This window comes from Gopherus flavomarginatus, chromosome 14 (genome assembly GCF_025201925.1).
Source record: "Gopherus flavomarginatus isolate rGopFla2 chromosome 14, rGopFla2.mat.asm, whole genome shotgun sequence".
Lineage (NCBI taxonomy): Eukaryota > Metazoa > Chordata > Testudines > Testudinidae > Gopherus > Gopherus flavomarginatus.
Window position 1 is genome coordinate 4919845 of NC_066630.1, and position 17257 is coordinate 4937101.

At 58.2% G+C, this 17257-nt stretch overlaps 1 protein-coding gene across 1 annotated transcript; it reads left to right on the top strand.

Annotated features, from left to right (window-relative positions):
* Positions 1–1146: 1146 nt before the first annotated feature.
* On the top strand, positions 1147–14140 carry MVD (mevalonate diphosphate decarboxylase). The gene is made up of 10 exons (XM_050922615.1): positions 1147–1488; positions 2432–2502; positions 4365–4479; positions 5410–5556; positions 5972–6171; positions 6793–6867; positions 9069–9287; positions 10522–10637; positions 11054–11162; positions 13316–14140. Exons 1-10 carry the CDS (start codon positions 1419–1421, stop codon positions 13394–13396), a joined length of 1203 nt encoding a protein of 400 aa, XP_050778572.1. The 5' UTR covers positions 1147–1418; the 3' UTR covers positions 13397–14140.
* Positions 14141–17257: the final 3117 nt, after the last annotated feature.

The window sequence follows — 17257 nt, forward strand, 5'->3', positions numbered from 1 at the left end:
ATTGCTGGAAGTTACCCAGCCCTCAAGGGGTGTGTAGTACTGTGCTGGAAAACATGGGGCACTAGGGCTGAATCTCGTCTCTCATTGGTGTCAATCAGGAATGACAACCTGGTTGGCTACACAGGAACGGGGCACTGCCAACCTCAAATGTGAAAAAGCCGCCACCCCCCCATCACAAGCTTGGCTTAAAAATCACAAGAGTTATAAAAATAACAAATGCCTGGTTCTTTTTATTTGCCTGCTGGTGTCTGAGCCCTTGAGGGGGAGGGAGGAAGGATATTTGTAAGCTTTCCTCTGCAATCACAAAGGCTAGAAACTTACTACAGGCGAGTTTCGTCTTACACTGGGGTTCCGTTCCACGGTTAGCACGTAAAGCGAAAACCGCATATAGTCAAAATTACATTGAGTTGAACGGCGGGCGGAATCGTCCGCACTACAGGTACAATATTAACATTGTTATTTTTCTCTTTTTTTTTGGTTTTTGCCGACCATGTAAAGCTGAAATCGCGCACGTTAAATGCACTTAAGATACGACAGACCTGTAGTTTAAAATGAAAGCTGTGATTTCACCTGTGATCCTCTGACTCCAGAAGCTGGGGCTTTCTGAAATCTTAGGAGGTATGTAGATTTTTACAGTGCTTAGACAAGTCAGCTGTTAAATAGTAAGAGCATCTCAGTCTTGGCTACAGTGGCACTACTGCCTCACCACGAAAACCCCCCAATATCCCCCCAGCCTCCCAAATGTTGCAAATATCCCCAATCCCTCCCAAAGTCCCATGAGCCACTATATAACACTGCGAGATCCGGCACCCTGGGTAATCTGGTGTCAGCGGCCCGAGGATCAACCCCTCCGCCTGCCCCCAGGCTGCTCAGCTGCAGGATCAGTCCCTAATTCAGCCTCCCTTGGATTTGCCTATAGTGTCATGGCCGACGCTGGAACCCAAGGGCCTGAATGACGATAACACTAGTATACACTGCGCATGTGCACGCTGTTCCACTCATTAATATGGCGCCTGGTGCACCGCAGCAACATTCCCCTCTTCATGTGACAGCTAAAATCCTCCGGGTGGTAACGTGCACCCGGGGCCGCCAGGGTTCCCCCTGCTGGCTGCGGAGGGAGAGGTCGGCGCCCCTCTTCCGATCCCTCCCATTGGTTGGCAGAGCCAGCCTTGGGCGGGGAGCCGGTGCTGATTGGAAGCGGCGGGAGCAGCTGGTGTTCCGCTAGCCAATCCGCTCCCGTCAGCTGATGGGTGTGTCGCGCGGGGCAGACACGTGTGGGAGGGCAGCTGCCCGCAGGGGCTTGCGGCGCCGGGCAGGAGCCAGCGGAGTGTGCGGGGGAGTCGGAGCCGGAGCCGGAGCCGGAGCTGGAGCTCGGTGCAGCGCCGCGGCTCCCTCGCTGGGCCTCTGCAGCCCCCGGCATGGCTGGGGAGAAGCCCCTCACCGTGGTGACCTGCACAGCCCCTGTCAACATCGCGGTCATCAAATACTGTGAGTATCCCCCTGCCCCTCTGGCCTGCCGGGCTTGGTGCCCCCCGGTCCCCCCCGGGCAGCGCCCCAGAGGGTGGTGGGCACCGCGTATCCCCCAGTCGCCCCCAGTAAGGCCCTGGAGTCGGCAGCGGCTGCAGTTTTCAGTGACCAAACGTCCGTGTCTCTCTGAGACTGTGTAAGCTCCTCGGGGCAGGGGCTGCGCCTTCCAGCGGGCTGGCGCTTTCCGCCCCGGTCCCTCCGGAGAGGCCACTCGGCAAGGGCAGGGGAGGGTTGAGGGGTGCTGGGCCAGGAGAAGAGCCCTGTCAAAGCCTGTCTCACTGAGTCTGGAAGTCTTGGAGGAGCTGAAAGTTACCAGATGTTGTTGCCCAAGCAAAGTCCCTTTCAGACTCCGTCTAACAGGCCTGGGACGCTGGCTGGACCAAGCACAGGATGGGGGCGTAACTAGGGAAAAGGCCTCTACGTGGGCTCTTGGCATCCTGTTCAGCCCCCTGTTCTCTGCCGGATGGGCCGTCAGGCCCGTCTTTAATGGGGCTGACTTCGGCTTGTTCTCTGGTCCTGAGTTTGCAGATGTTGCCCTTGTTTATTTGTCTTGGTCTCTGCCGCGGAAGCACCTCCAGTTGTCCTGGCCGTAGGCACTGTAGGGGTTAATAACTTAGAACAGAGGCCGTGGTTAAGTAATCAGCACCGGGTAAGGCAGGCAAAATGAATTCTGCAGCCGTGATCTCGTGGAACCTGTTCCTTGTAGCCAGTTCACTGTGGATTATTTGGAAGTGACTTGTGTGTGTCTCTCTCATTGCATTTTTGGGCTCCTCCGATGAGCTTCCCCATGCCTGAGGGACCGTAACTGCTGAGGTGGGAGCCTGAGTGATTAACTGTTTGCTGAGAGCCCTATTCTAACGACTGGGGGCTCTCGGGGCTGATTTTACCCTCTAAACTCTTCCAGGGGGGAAGCGAGACGAAGAGCTGATTTTACCCATCAATTCCTCTCTGAGCGTCACCTTGAACCAGGACCAGGTTGGTATGAACTTGTCCTACAAGCCCAGGAAAGATGTTTCTTGGGAGTGAATTGGAGCTGAGGCTGCTAGAGAAGAGAGATCATTAACAGTGGGACTGGAGCAGAGTGGGTGGGGGGTTCATTTGGGAGTGAAAAAACAGCAGTCGCTCTGCTTCTGGGAACAATCAGGCAAATGTTGAAGGAAAGAGGTGGTAACTTTCTTCCCAAAGGGCTTGGACATGATGGACCACCATGGGAGAAACATCTGCCCCAAAGTGTGGTTTGCTGTAAACCCCATTGTAAGCGTGTCATAGAAATCTTTCCCCTCTACTTTCTAGGTTGTTGTCTAGTGCGTTCCCCAAGGACCAGTCCAAGTCCTGTCTGTCGCTCCTGTCCCTTCTCTTGGGAGAATATTCCACAGCCTCCTGAGTCACAGCACCTGGACTCATTTCCTGATATTTACTCAACATTTTCCCTTTTCTTATTTTTAATCTCATTTAGCCCAGTCCCTCCCTTGGTGTAATCATTAACTCCCGAGAATTCAATGGTGTTCCCTTTGGCCTTCGTTTTTAAATCCTTGCGATCTGGCCCTCTGCAGTGTTTAAACTGGCATCTGTGCTTAGAGATATGTATCCATCCACATATTAGCTCAGTACTTCCCCGCAGGGCAAGGGGGATACAGCCTGGTGGAAAGGCAGGGACTTGGGATTGGAAGGGCTCTCAGGTTGGCCTGTGGCCTGTGCTGAAGTGCTGCCTAATCTTGAGTAGGGTGACCAGATGTCCTGATTTTATAGGGACAGTCCCGATTTTTGGGTCTTTTTCTTATATAGGCTCCTATTACCTCCCTCACCCCCTGTCTCAATTTCTCACATTTGCTGTCTGGTCCTCCTAGTCTCTGGTGACTTGTTACACCTCAGTCCCAAATAGACACTTAGTTTAAACTGCACTTCTAGGGCCTTTGGAAGGTCATGGCCAGTGTCGCTCTCATAAAGGTGAGAGGTGCCAGCCCATCTCGTGGCTGTCAGGGATGCCTCTTCCCATGTTCCCACCGGAAGGAGTAGTGCCTGGTAACAGGAACCACCTGGGTTCTCTCCCCACATATGCCACTGGCTTGCTGTGTATGGCCTTGGGCCAGTCGCTTCCCACCTCCGTGCCCCAGTTTCCCCATATGTAAAGTGGGGGTGATAGAATTTACCGACCGCTGGGGGTTACGCGGCTGAGAGATCCCAGGTAAGTGGTGGTATAAACAGAAACCTTTTATTATTATCCTAGCAAAATGTGTAAGCCGCTGTCCCGTGGGCTAAGGGGTTGGGAGCACCTAGCTTTTGCTCTATGTACACGTGTGGTGAGAGTGGAGCTGCTCTGTAAAACAAAGCAAACATTGCAGAGAATCCTTTCACACATTCATCAGGGCGGGGTGGCAGCCTGTGTGGGGAGGGGGCGTCCAGTGGGCAGGGTGCTGGACTGGGAGTTGAAAGACCATGGTTCTAGTCCCATCTCTGCCACTGACCTCTGCTGACATTGGGCAAGTCTCTTCCACCTGTATCAGCTCTTCAGGGGACTGTGTCACTCTGCCTGTGTACAGCGCCTAGCACAATGGGGGCCTTTGGGTGCTGCCGTGACAGAGAGCAATCGTGATGCATTAGAATAATTTTGAGCTTTTGTTCTTCCTCGTCATAAATAGAATTTGATCCACAGCCCCCTCTGGGGTGGGGGATGGGGGCTTCGTGTGACCCCATGGGTGGTGCATAGTGGCCACTGGCATGGGGTGGGGCTCAGCACCAATCCCCAGAGCTGATTCTAACCTTGTGCTTGCATGGTGCTGGAGCGCCCCCTGCGGGCCCTGGCTGCAGCTCAGCGTGCTCTGATCTCTCCCTCCCAGCTTAAAGCCACCACCACAGCCGCCATCAGCAGAGACTTCAAAGAGGACCGGCTGTGGCTGAACGGGGAGGAAGCCGACGTCGGGCACCCACGGCTGCAGTCCTGCCTGCGGGAGAGTGAGTATCCTGGTGGTGGGCAGGGTGGGCACAGCCAGCTGGGCTGGTGTGAGCAGCTGGCATTGCCAGGGGGCAGGCCCCAGTTTGAGCCCCCAGCTCTCCCTGCCTCCCTTGCAAGGGCAGTGCCGTGTGCCTCAGGGGGACCTCTCCTGGTTGATCAGGGAACTGCACAGTCTCTCCCAGACCTAGTCATTGTGCTCACACCAGGCCGGTGGCCAGAATACAGGACTGAGGGGTGTGTAGGGGCAGTATAAAGGAGGGGGCTCGTTGGGCTCCCAAGGCAGGCAAGTCCCCTCACCTGCGGGGAGGGCAGGCGGCTGAGGTCTGTCTCAGTCCCTTGGGTTTCCCATATACTTCCAAGTTGCTGGGAGCATGATCCCCACTAGGCGTGCTCAGTACCTCCCTACAAGGCCATATGCAAACTGCAGTGGGACTCCTGGGGTCCATTCCCAGCCATGCCACTGGTTCCCCACGTGACCGTGCACAGGATGCTGCCCTGCTCTGTGCCTCAGTTAACCCCTCTGTAAAACCTCCTGTATTTAAAGCTTGGGAAGTGCTTTGAGACCCTTGCTGATTGGGGGGTGGAGGCTGCTTCTCTGGGACGTACCCCACGCCCTGAAAGTCCCTTGTGCTACCCCAGCACAGGCCCTCTCCTCTCCTCCCCTGCCCAGAATCCATCCAGGAGAGCAAGGAGGGGCATGCAGATAACGCTGGCTGGCACCATGGCCCTGCTGCTTCCACCTCACTCAGTCTTCTCTCCAGCACCCCAGGGGTTAATTCCCAACACAGGCAGCTGGTCCCGCCAGCTGTGGGGAGGGAGTGTCAGGTGCTACCTATGGACCTGCCACCTCCAGCCCAGCCCCGTGGAACCCACTGGGGCAGGTCAGAGGTCTCCTGAACATCTAAGCTCCACTCTGCTGTGTCCTGCAGTGCGCCGCCTGGCCAGGAAGCGGAGGGGCGGCAGTGCTGGGGCCGCGGCCCCCCTCAGTCTAGCCTACAAAGTGCACGTTGCCTCGGTGAACAACTTTCCCACGGCGGCCGGCCTGGCGTCCTCAGCAGCGGGGTACGCCTGCCTGGGTGAGTGTGTGGGTGTGAGCCCTGCTCCTGGGTCCTGCCCCCCCTGCCCTCGGGAGAGGGGAGCGGGTGGTGTGTATGTGCTGGGCTGTCCCTGCGCCTGGCTCTTGAGAGGGGGTGCCGGGCTGTCCCTTCGCCCACACGCACCCTGCCCCCAGCTCTGGAGGGAGTGGAAGATGGGCTGTCCATGCCCCCACCCATGCCCCTGTACCGGTCTGCTGTGGCCCCCCTTCCTCACCCATTGCTGGGCCGTGCTACAGAGGGGTTGGGGAGAGAAGCCTTGGGGGGGGCCGTCTGGGGACGAGTGACCCTGGGATAGGCCCAGGGGGCTGGATGCTGGAGGAGCCCTGGGGCCAGGCCCTGTGGGTGGGGAGCGAGTCCCCTAGCCGCGCTGACCTCGCCCCGTCTCATGTCCCAGTGCACACCCTGGCCCGGCTGTACGGCGTGGAGGGTGAGCTCTCCGAGGTCGCCCGCCAGGGCTCAGGCAGTGCCTGCAGGAGCATGCTGGGGGGCTTCGTGCAGTGGCTGATGGGGGAGCGGCCCGACGGCAAGGACAGCATTGCCCAGCAGGTGGCGCCAGAGACGCACTGGCCGGAGCTCAGAGTGCTCATCCTGGTGGTGAGTGAGAACCGGGTGCCAGCCCAGGGGGTCTGGTACCCCTAGGTCACGGCATCCATCCAGCCTGAGCATGGGGGTGGGGCAGGAAAAGCATTATGGGATGGCGAGAGCTAGTGGCTGCTTCTGCGCTAGTGTTCCCAGCTCTGGAAGGGAAGTGTGGGCTAGTGGTTAGAGCAGGGACCTTGGCATCAAGACTCCTGGGTTCTGTTCCAGCATCTCCTGCTTATTAGACCTTGGGCGAGTCACTCTCACTCCCTGTGGCTCATTTTTCCCCTGCAGTCCCAGATCTTCCTCCCGACGGGGCTGGAGGTATGTTCCAGACGGGATTCTGGCTAATACGGCTCTTGCAGGCAATCGCTCTCTGAGCCTGAGAACCTGGGCTCCGGGGTTTGCTGCGCCTTCACTTGGGAGGGAGAGCAGTGTCCGTTCCTGGTGTGCTGGGGAGCGTGGAGTCAGGGTTTAGGGGTGGGATACCCTCAAGGATGTCACAATTTGGGTGGGGCACTGACTGCACCCAGGTGGTGAGATCTGCTCCCCAAGCATCTGGGGGCTGTTGCACCTTCCTCTGGGTGGGGAGAGCCCTTGAGGATGCTGATGCCAAGTGCTTTCTCCCCCCCGCAGGTAAGCGCTGAGAAGAAGCCGGTGGGCAGCACGGCTGGGATGCAGACAAGCGTGGACACCAGCCCCCTGCTGAAGGTTTGAGGCGGGAGCCCTGTTCTCAGCCCTGTGCCATGTGGGTGGCGAGCGGGTGGGGGCAGGTGTTTCTCTTGCTCATGTTTGATCTAGCTGCCCCAGCAATGCTGCTGGGGTGGATGGGGGCACTGGAGTTTGGAATAACCCCCAAATCACTCAAATCCCAGAGCAAAGGAGGCCTGCGGCTAACTCCCCCCTCCCTCACCTCCCCTGTGCTTCAGCACCTGCACCTGGAGCCATGCTGGGGGGCGTTTGACTCCTGACCCTGGAATTGTGGGATTTGGTGGCATCTAAACTCTCCTGCTTCAGGGCCTGAGGTGACCTCTAGCTAATGGTGGCCGGGAAGGGGTGGGTGGGTTATTCCGTCCGTGCTGTCTGCAGGGCTGCCGGGCCAGATGCCCTGCTCCCTTGCAAAATCTGCCAGACCTTCGAGTGTGTGTGGTGGTGTTTTTCCAGCTCCTTCCAACACAATGAATCCATGTCGGTGCTGCTCGGGCCCTGGTCACCAGAGTGACAGAGCGCCGTTGAATGCACTCGAAGAAACTGCTCATTGCCGGCGGGCTGTGATGCAGTGTGGCTGGAGACACTGAGACCCACTAGCTTTGAGTCTCCTCCTCCGGGGCTGCTGGATCCGAGGGTGTTGCCTTCACATTGGGGAGGTTTTATTAGTGGGTGACCAGGCTGTACCCAAGTGGCCATGGGCTAAGTTTTCTGACAGCTGCCGGAACGTGGCTAACTGTTAACAACTCAACCAGCAGCAGCATTGTGATGTGACCAGGGATGTGTCTCGGGAGACCCTTTGTAGCTGAAGCACTAATTCTATTCCAAGGGTGGGAGGGAGATTTGGGAGCCCCCACCCACCCTCCGCATCCCCTTCAAAGCAGGACAAAGCAGCTGTGCTCTGGCCCCTGGTGGGGAGGGACTCTTAGCAGTGGTTTACAGTCATGCTGGAAGGGCATAATGAGTGGGGTCCTGCAGGGATCGGTTCTGGGTCCCATTCTGTTCAATATCTTCATCAGTGATTTAGATAATGGCATAGAGAGAACACATAAAGTTTGCAGATAATACCAAGCTGGGAGGGGTTGCAAGTGCGTTGGAGGACAGGATTAAAATTCAAAATGATCAGGACAAACTGGAGAAATGGTCTGAAGTAAACAGGATGAAATTCAATAAGGACAAATGCAAAGTCCTCCGTTTAGGAAGGAACAGTCAGTTGCACACATACAAAACAGGAAATGACTGCCTAGGAAGGAGAGCTGCTGAAAGGGATCTGGGGGTCATAGTGGATCACAAGCTAAATGCGAGTCAACAGCGTGATGCAGTTGCAAAAAAAGCAAACATCATTCTGGGCTGTATTAGCGGGAGTGTTGTAAGTAAGACACGAAGAGTAATTCTTCCGCGCTACTCCACACTGATTGTGCCTTAACTGGAGTGTTGTGTCCAGTTCTGGGCACCACATTTCAGGAAAGATGTGGACAGACTGGAGAAAGTCCAGAGAAGAGCAACAAAAATGATTAAAGTCTGGAAAACATGACCAGGGAGGGAAGACTGAAAAAACTGGGTTTGTTTAGTCTGGAGAAGAGAAGACTGAGAGGGGACATAACAGTTTTCAAGTACATAAAAGGTTGTTACAAGGAGGAAGGAGGAAAAATTGGTCTTAACCTCTGAGCATAGGACAAGAAGCAAAGGGCTTAAATTGCAGCAAGGGCGTTTTAGGTTGGACATTAGGAAAAACTTCCAAACTGTCAGGGTGGTTAAGCACTGGAATAAATTGCCTAGGGAGGTTTTGGAATCTCCATCATTGGAGATTTTTAAGAGCAGGTTGGACAAACATCTGTCAGGGATGGTCTAGATAATACTTAGTCCTGCTATGAGTGCGGGATCTGGAATAGATGACCTCTCGAGGTCCCTTCCAGTTCTGTGATTCTAGGACTCCTCCAGTCTCCTGTCTCTGACCCTCTTCTGGCTCTTTCCCTGCCTTTGCAGGGGCATGTTGGTGGGTGGGGCCTTGCTGGGAGCAGCCCCTCCCAATGGTTGTGCGGGAGGGCTTCCCCCCCACTGTGATGAGGTGCCCTCACTGGATGATGGTGCCAAGTAGATGGCACAGGTGCCCAACGTAGTAATGACTTCGTGGGTCTCCTCATCCCAGTGTAATGGGGTGCCGCCCACCCCCCAATGTAACTGTCCCTGTCACCCCATTGCAGCACCGCGCAGAGGTGGTGGTGCCGGAGCGCATGGCCCAGATGATCCAGTTCATCCAGCAGCGAGACTTTGAGGGCTTTGGCCAGCTGACCATGAAGGACAGCAACCAGTTCCATGCCACCTGCCTGGACACCTTCCCTCCTATCTTCTACCTCAATGATGTCTCCCGGCGCATCATCGCCCTGGCCCACCGATTCAACGCACACCATGGCAAGACCAAGGTGGGCTCAGTGCGGGATACGCGGACAGAGCTGACATCAGGGGTGCATGGCCTGGCACTTCGGGCAGGGCCTCCTGGTTCAGAGAGGGGCTTGTCCTTGTACCACGGTGACAGGGTCATGGGAGCGAGTGTCAGAGCCCTGGGATTGGAGAGTGGTGCCTGTCCGCTCAGAACATGTGCCATTTACCGGTAGAGCCATTGGCCACCCCTTTGAGATCTGCTGTGCTAGGTGCTACAATAGGATTGTGGGAGTTGGGAGACTTTTACCACGTTGTCCCCTGGCACCCAAGAGTCCCTCACAACCATGTACAATTGTCCACCATGCGCTGTGGCTTGGAGCAGCACGGGGAACTCGGGGGTATGTGCCAAGAAGATGCCACATCCAGCGCAGTCAGTGTGCCGGGGCGGGACAGCGAACAGGTGTAGGGCTGCACTGACTTGTGACCGCTATGCAGGATGTAACTTCCTAGTGGAGTGATGCCCGTAGAGGGCTCCCGGTGTGTGACAAAAGGCTCCTTGCTGCCCCAGAGGACCTGCCCCTAGGAAACCAACTAAAATCCGCCTCCCTGTGTGAGTGATTTATCCTGCCTGCCTTCTGCTACCCACCCTGCAGCACCTACCCGCCTTCCCCAGTGACTAACCTTCAGCAAATCTCCATCACACGTCCCTGTTTGTGGGAAATGCGTGGGATCTCGCGGCCCCGATCCCTGAGACGTGATAGGGTCGAGCAGTTGGTGGATGAGCGGACGAGGTGCAGGTGGCTCACATGCTTTAGGGGGCCTGTTCCTCTCTGTGGGGCTTAGGGAGGGATCCCCATCCCAGATGCAGCTGCCAGGGGGTTGGGGAGGTGGTTCCTTCTGTGGCACCAGGCCTTGCCCATGAATTCTGGATTAAATGGACCCCTGGGCAGGATCTGTTTGCCCACCCAGCTGTGCTAGCACCAGCCCCTTTGTGTGGCAGGGGGAGGGAATGTGCATCTCACTGGTGGCAGATGAAACAAGAAGCAGCTGCTGCTTTTCGAGCAGGTGTTTCTCTCTGGCCAGTCCCATTCACCTGCCCCCTGAACTCCCTGCTCAGGTGCCAGTGTGCTGCAGGGCACCGACTGTGGAGACAAGCCCTGGGCCAGGAAAGGCTGCAGTTGTGAGGCCTGGCGAGTGTTTAGGACCCAGGGCACCGAGCGCCGGAGCCTACTGGGGACCGGCAGCCCTGCGCTAACCACGTCCGCTCTGTCATAGGTGGCCTACACCTTCGACGCCGGCCCCAACGCTGTGGTCTTCACACTGGCAGACACAGTGGATGAGTTTGTGGAAGTGGTGAAGTGCAGCTTCCCTCCGGGGTCTAATGGAGACCAGTAAGTCGCACGCGGTGTGCTGGGGGCTGCGGGTCGGGACGAGGTGCACCAGCAGAGGGGTGTGGGACAGTGCTGCTCAGCATTGAGGGGTATCGGTAGGGCTGTGGAAGGCTGGGGTTCCCAGGCTTGGGCTAGCAGGGGAGGGGGCTGCAGGCTGGGATTGGTTTGGGGCTGTCAGGAAGCACTGGCGGGGTCTGCTGCAATGGACTAAGGCGGGAGCACTCAGAGTTTGGTCTCAGCCTGGTAACAGAGCCAGTCTGCAGCAGATGAGGGGGCAGCCCGAGGCGTCCTGGTGCGGGGGGAGGCGGGGAATGACTGGGAGGGCAGCGACTCCCAGCCCCATTTGACCTCCCATCTCCCCTCTCTTTGGATGTGCACCGCCTACCCTCCCCAATACCCCCTTTGTGCCCCCGCAGGTTCCTGAAGGGGCTGCCAGCCAGGCCCACCTCGCTCTCGGAGGAGCTGCTCTCTGCTGTGGTGCTGGAGCCTGTTCCTGGGGCGATCCAGTACATCCTCCTCACCAAGGTACGGTGCGGGGCTGGGCCTGAGGCAGGTTGCCCCAGGGGGTGCTGCCGCAGACCCGAGCCCATCCACGCTGGAGAGCTCAAACGTGGCTGGACCCCAGGCTTGACTGCCTGCAGTGGCAGAAAGAAACTGTGTTTGCTCGGCCTGGAGTGAGGAACGAGGGGGGCAGGTCTGTTTGACTCTCCTCTGGGTCTCTGGCCACGCTCTGAACCCGACTCTGAATTGGGGTGGGAAGGGGGTTTAGGTCCTCCTCCCCCATCCCCACTGCAAAGGCTGGCCCCTTGTAAGGACGAGCCCTGTGCCATTGGGGAGCACCCCAAGATTGGGGAGCTGGTTCCTTGGGCAGGTCTGAGCACTGTGCAGATAGACTCTCTCATCCAGGCCTTGTCTACACTGCCACTTTCTCGCTCAGGGGTGTGAACACCCCCCGAGTGCTGCAGGTTTCAGTGCTGTAAAGTGCCATTGTAGCCTGTGCGCCAGCGCTGGGAGCTGCACCCCTTGGGGGGCTGGGTTTTTACAGTTCTCTCCCCCAGCGCTGGGAGCTGCACCCCTTGGGGGGCTGGGTTTTTTACCGTTCTCTCCCCCAGCGCTGGGAGCTGCACCCCTTGGGGGCTGGGTTTTTACCGTTCTGTCCCCAGCGCTGGGAGCTACACCCCTTGGGGGGCTGGGTTTTTACCGTTCTCTCCCCCAGCACTGGGAGCTGCACCCCTTGGGGGGCTGGGTTTTTTACCGTTCTCTCCCCCAGCGCTGGGAGCTGCACCCCTTGGGGGGCTGGGTTTTTTACTGTTCTCTCCTCCAGCGCTGGGAGCTGCACCCCTTGGGGGCTGGGTTTTTACCGTTCTCTCCCCCAGCGCTGGGAGCTGCACCCCTTGGGGGGCTGGGTTTTTTACCGTTCTCTCCTCCAGCGCTGGGAGCTGCAGCCCTTGGGGGGCTGGGTTTTTACCGTTCTCTCCCCCAGTGCTGGTGCTGCACCCCTTGGGGGGCTGGGTTTTTTTACCGTTCTCTCCCCCAGCGCTGGGAGCTGCACCCCTTGGGGGGCTGGGTTTTTACCGTTCTCTCCCCCAGCGCTGGGAGCTGCACCCCTTGGGGGGCTGGGTTTTTACCGTTCTCTCCCCCAGCGCTGGGAGCTGCACCCCTTGGGGGGCTGGGTTTTTACCGTTCTCTCCCCAGCACTGGGAGCTGCACCCCTTGGGGGGCTGGGTTTTTTACCGTTCTCTCCCCCAGCACTGGGAGCTGCAGCCCTTGGGGGGCTGGGTTTTTACCGTTCTCTCCCCCAGCGCTGGTGCTGCACCCCTTGGGGGGCTGGGTTTTTTACCGTTCTCTCCCCCAGCGCTGGGAGCTGCAGCCCTTGGGGGGCTGGGTTTTTACCGTTCTCTCCCCCAGCGCTGGTGCTGCACCCCTTGGGGGGCTGGGTTTTTACCGTTCTCTCCCCCAGCGCTGGGAGCTGCAGCCCTTGGGGGGCTGGGTTTTTACCGTTCTCTCCCCCAGCGCTGGTGCTGCCACCCCTTGGGGGGCTGGGTTTTTACCGTTCTCTCCCCCAGCGCTGGTGCTGCAGCAGCACCGTCACGTTTCTAGTGAAGACAAACCCCGAGTTCTTTCCCGGCAGCTGGCCCCGCCCCACGCTAGCACCTGCTTCCTCTTTCTCTGAGCACTAGCGAAACACCCAGCTGCCCCCTAGCTCATCAGCCGTGTGGAATCCGGGCCTGCAGGAGTCATGTGGCTGGTGTGAGAGGAAAGCAGCGCGTGATGCATGGTGTCCCCTGGCATCATGGGGTTAAATCCAATGTACCCACCAGAGTGCAGAGGGGAGACCTGGAGGCAAGCATCCAGTTAAGGGCAGGATGCAGGTGGCATTGGAGGGGGAGCAGGCTGCTGGTGCTGACTTCATCATCCCAGATTGGACCGTGAGGTTTGCAGATCTGCAGTGGCAGGAGACAGACCACTGGCCTGCCCACCTCTGGCAGTGCAGTGCTCAAAGGGGGCTTTCTTCTACCTTCCCCCCTAGACAGGGCACCCTGTTTGTTTGGTGCTGTCTGAACCCTCTGCTGTGTACGTAAAGCCCATTGTCTAGGTCCCTTGCTCGTAGCACCCATGGGGTCCCAGCAGCCCTCTCCAGCTCTCCTCTGTAATGTGCGGCTTTGTTCCTCTTGTAGCCAGGGCCAGGACCTCAGTCTCTGGACGATCCCAGCCTACATCTGCTGGGAGCAGATGGGCTTCCCCGCCCCAGCACCTGAGCGTCCCCCTGCGGAGCAGCCGTCCGGCACCCTTCAGCCTCAGGGAGACACGCTGAGCAAAGACACTTCCAGCCCATGGGGAACATGGGTTGTGACGATGCTGTTTCAGTCGCTGGCTCTCAGGAGAGCGAAGAGGTGTTTGGGGCTTGGTCTTGGGGAACCTATCCCAGCAAGGCTTGGGGATTGCCGGTGAGGTACAGTCTGGGAGAAGGTTTTTCAGGTCCTGCTGTGCCCGCTGCTCCTTTGGGGGGGATTTAATGCTGGGGAAGAGCGCTGGTGACCAAAGCCCCGTCACAGAACACACGCCGCCTGGCCAGTGGCAGTGTCCCCATGCTGCCCAGCCAGGGCTGCTCCCTGCATCTGCTGGGGCCCCTCAGGAAAGGAAGGTCCTATCTCATGGCCAATTCTGCCAGCAAAGGAGGGCAGTTGTGACGAGGCTGCTCGGCTGCTAGGAAAAGGACTGAGATGCCACGGCAAACCGCTTCCAGATGGGCACAGCGTCTGGTGCCAGCTGCCGCGGGCTTTTTCTGGTGGGGCCTGATCCGGACCAACCTAGAGATGAAGGGCTCACTCATCGCCTTAGCCAGCTGGTGCCGCTCTCCAGCACAGGTCACACCGTCCCACACTGCACTAACTGAGAAGCTGGGTTTTAAAAATCGAGCAATAGGAGCAACTTTGAAATGTCTCTGCTTCCTTGTTGGTTGTTAGGTGTAAATGCGAATGAATATCACTTTCTGAACCCAAGTGTCTGCTCAGTTTTTACATTCCTGCCCTGCTTCCCTTTGACCTGTTACGGACCAGCGGGAGGCACCCAGAGGGATGGGGGAGAGGGTGTTGTCCAGGAAGAGGCTGAAAATGAAGCAGGTAGATTAAATTCCTGCATTACGTTAGCAGCACTAACTGGTCCAGTCCCACCACACATGTAGGATTATTTCTTTCCATGGTGAATCCACAGCTACTTTAGCAAACGTTTAGAATAAAAGCCCTGGTGTCTGGGGCAAATTCTGGTTACATTCTGCCTACCTCCCATTCCCTTATGCAGTTCCAGTTGTAGGAGTTATTCTTTGCTTCCCCTCCTAATAACAACCCCGCCACATGCTCTGAGCACACAGGTCCCCAGCATGGTGCCCACGGGTACCATGATGCCTGCTGGGGCATCTAAGTGCACCTGCGTACTGGCCAGCGGATGAGCATCCGCCGACAAGCTGCGTCATCCAGAGGCAGTTTTCGGTGGCGAGACCTATTGACGTTGCCGCTTGTCGGTGGCATTTTGGCGGATGCTTATCCGCCACCACGGTCCTCCATGGCTCATCCAGATGAAAAAGGTTGGGGACCACTGTGTGGAATGCTGGTGCTGTGTGCTGCTCAACAGCTGCAGTGTTCCACCCCAGAGGTGGCTGCATTTCAGAGGTGGGTGAGTGATCACTAGTGTATACAGCCACTGCAGCACTTGAAATGGAAGACATGTTGTTGCCAACTGTTCTAGCAGCTGTAGTGTTCAGAATCTTTTCCTAATGTCCCATAGCTGCTCCTGTTATCAGCCTGCTTACTCATGAGGAACTTGGCTACAGGCAGCCTGTAGCCGAGTTCTTTTTAAAGCCTTTCCTTATCGCTCATTCCAACACCTTGGTGGCTCTTCTCCCCTGTGCTTGTGACCTATCTGGTCCTGATGAAATCCCCAGTTTGGCGGAAGTTCTGGGGTGAGGGTTGCTATAGAAATAGTGTTGCCCATTCAGAAATTCAGGGGGGCTAGAGCTGTCAGTGGGATAATGGGGGAGGCGGGGATGCATCACCTCCTGGGTCAGAGTAAAAGTTGAAAGGGCAGGCCCAGAAATGTGTGTAGACTGTAGAGCTCTGCCTGATGCCTTTGTAGGGGTATCTCGAAGGTCGGGGCGGTGGCCATCTTGCTGGCCCGGGAGGAAAGTGGCTGATCCAAGAAGGGAGGAGACAGGCAGCATTTGCTGTAAATCCGGGGTTGGGGGATAAGATGAAGGGAGCATTGGGGTGAGATGGCCTTAGCTGGCTCTGGGGTCAAGGAGGAACTGCCTTTATCAACCCACAAGCATGAGGATATTGATCCATTTCCTCACCAACTGATGGCAGCTGTGACCCCTTCAGCTGTGGCTTGCAAACCCTAGGCTGGGTGCTGTAGCCAGAGGCTTGAGTGAAAACATTTCAGGCCAGGCTGGGCCCAAGGCTCCTGGCCCGTGCCTCACCTGCAGAGCAGGACTCTGCTGTCTTCAGAGACGGTCTGGACGCCTAGCAGCCTTCCTCTTCTTCCCCACCTGTCTGGCGAAGGGGAACAGGGCAGCAGGTATCTCTGCGTGCCATGATTCCACAGCCTCTGTTAACGCCCCTTGGGCTTCTGGCCTTCATGCAGATTGTACCTCAGCTGCCAAGGCCTGACGCAAGTGATTCTCCCCCCACTGCTTTGGGTGAGCAGTGTTGGGCCTGCAGAGAGCCTGAGTTCAGTCCCTGCTCTGCCACGGCCATGCTCTGAGCATGAACGCGTCCCTTTGCCTCTCCGTGCCTCAGTTTCCCCAGCTTTAACCTAGTTCAAGTGCTGCGAGATCTGATGAAAGACTCCATATGAGCACGGTTGTATTTCTGCAGCCCTTCGGATCACAGTCCCTACACTGCACCCAGTTTCTGATGAATGCAAAGAGCACAAGCTCCAGTAACAGGGAATGTGCCCACCAAACAACCTTCCCTGTTGCGCCCTACCTGAGGAAGGTCGGCCTAAAGGTTAGGTGAGGCCCTGCAAGTCCAGAGTGGTGGATCCCGTTCCCAGCCCTAGTGCTGCCTCTATGAGTGATGCTGTCATACAGTCACAGCGTTTAATGCCAGAAGGGACCACTGACCCCCACCCTAAACGCAACCACCAAACTGAGACCAGCATACTGCAGGGGGTGGGGGAGAAGGCGGGAGTGAGTGAAGTGACTAGTGCCCGAGGCCTCCCAGGGGCAGGAAGATGTGTGATACCCCTAGATAATTCTGGCAAGTGACCCACACCCACATGCTGCAGAGGAAGGTGAAAACCACCGCCAGTCTGACCGGGGCCCTCCCCGCGGTCCCCTCTCCAGCCCCAGCCCACCCCGCGGTCCCCTCTCCAGCCCCGGCCTGCCCTGCGGTCCCCTCTCCAGCCATGGTCCCCTCTCCAGCCCCAGCCCACCCCGCGGTCCCCTCTCCAGCCCAGCCCTCCCCGTGTCCTGTCTCCAGCCCCGGCCTGCCCTGCGGTCCCCTCTCCAGCCATGGTCCCCTCTCCAGCCCTGGCCCACCCCACGGTCCCCTCTCCAGCCCCGGCCCGCCCTGCGGTCCCCTCTCCAGCCATGGTCCCCTCTCCAGCCCCAGCCCACCCCGCGGTCCCCTCTCCAGCCCCGGCCTGCCCTGCGGTCCCCTCTCCAGCCATGGTCCCCTCTCCAGCCCCGGCCCACCCCACGGTCCCCTCTCCAGCCCCGGCCCGCCCTGCGGTCCCCTCTCCAGCCATGGTCCCCTCTCCAGCCCCAGCCCACCCCGCGGTCCCCTCTCCAGCCCCGGCCTGCCCTGCGGTCCCCTCTCCAGCCATGGTCCCCTCTCCAGCCCTGGCCCACCCCACGATCCCCTCTCCAGCCCCGGCCCGCCCTGCGGTCCCCTCTCCAGCCATGGTCCCCTCTCCAGCCCCAGCCCACCCAGCGGTCCCCTCTCCAGCCCCGGCCTGCCCTGCGGTCCCCTCTCCAGCCCTGGCCCACCCCAGGGTCCTGTCTCCAGCCCTGGCAATCTCTGATGCTTCAGAGGAAGGGGATTAAAAAACCCCCAAAAAGCAAACCCGGGGGGTGGGGAGGAGGAAATCCCTTCCAGACCCCTGCAGGTGGGCTGGCTGGA

Coding starts and splice junctions, on each gene's coding strand:
- MVD (XM_050922615.1), top strand. CDS start 1,419: ATGGCTGGGGAGAAGCCCCTCACCGTGGTGACCTGCACAGCCCCTGTC. Junction 5,557..5,971: donor AGCGGGGTACGCCTGCCTGG/GTGAGTGTGTGG, acceptor CTCATGTCCCAG/TGCACACCCTGGCCCGGCTG. Junction 6,868..9,068: donor ACACCAGCCCCCTGCTGAAG/GTTTGAGGCGGG, acceptor ACCCCATTGCAG/CACCGCGCAGAGGTGGTGGT.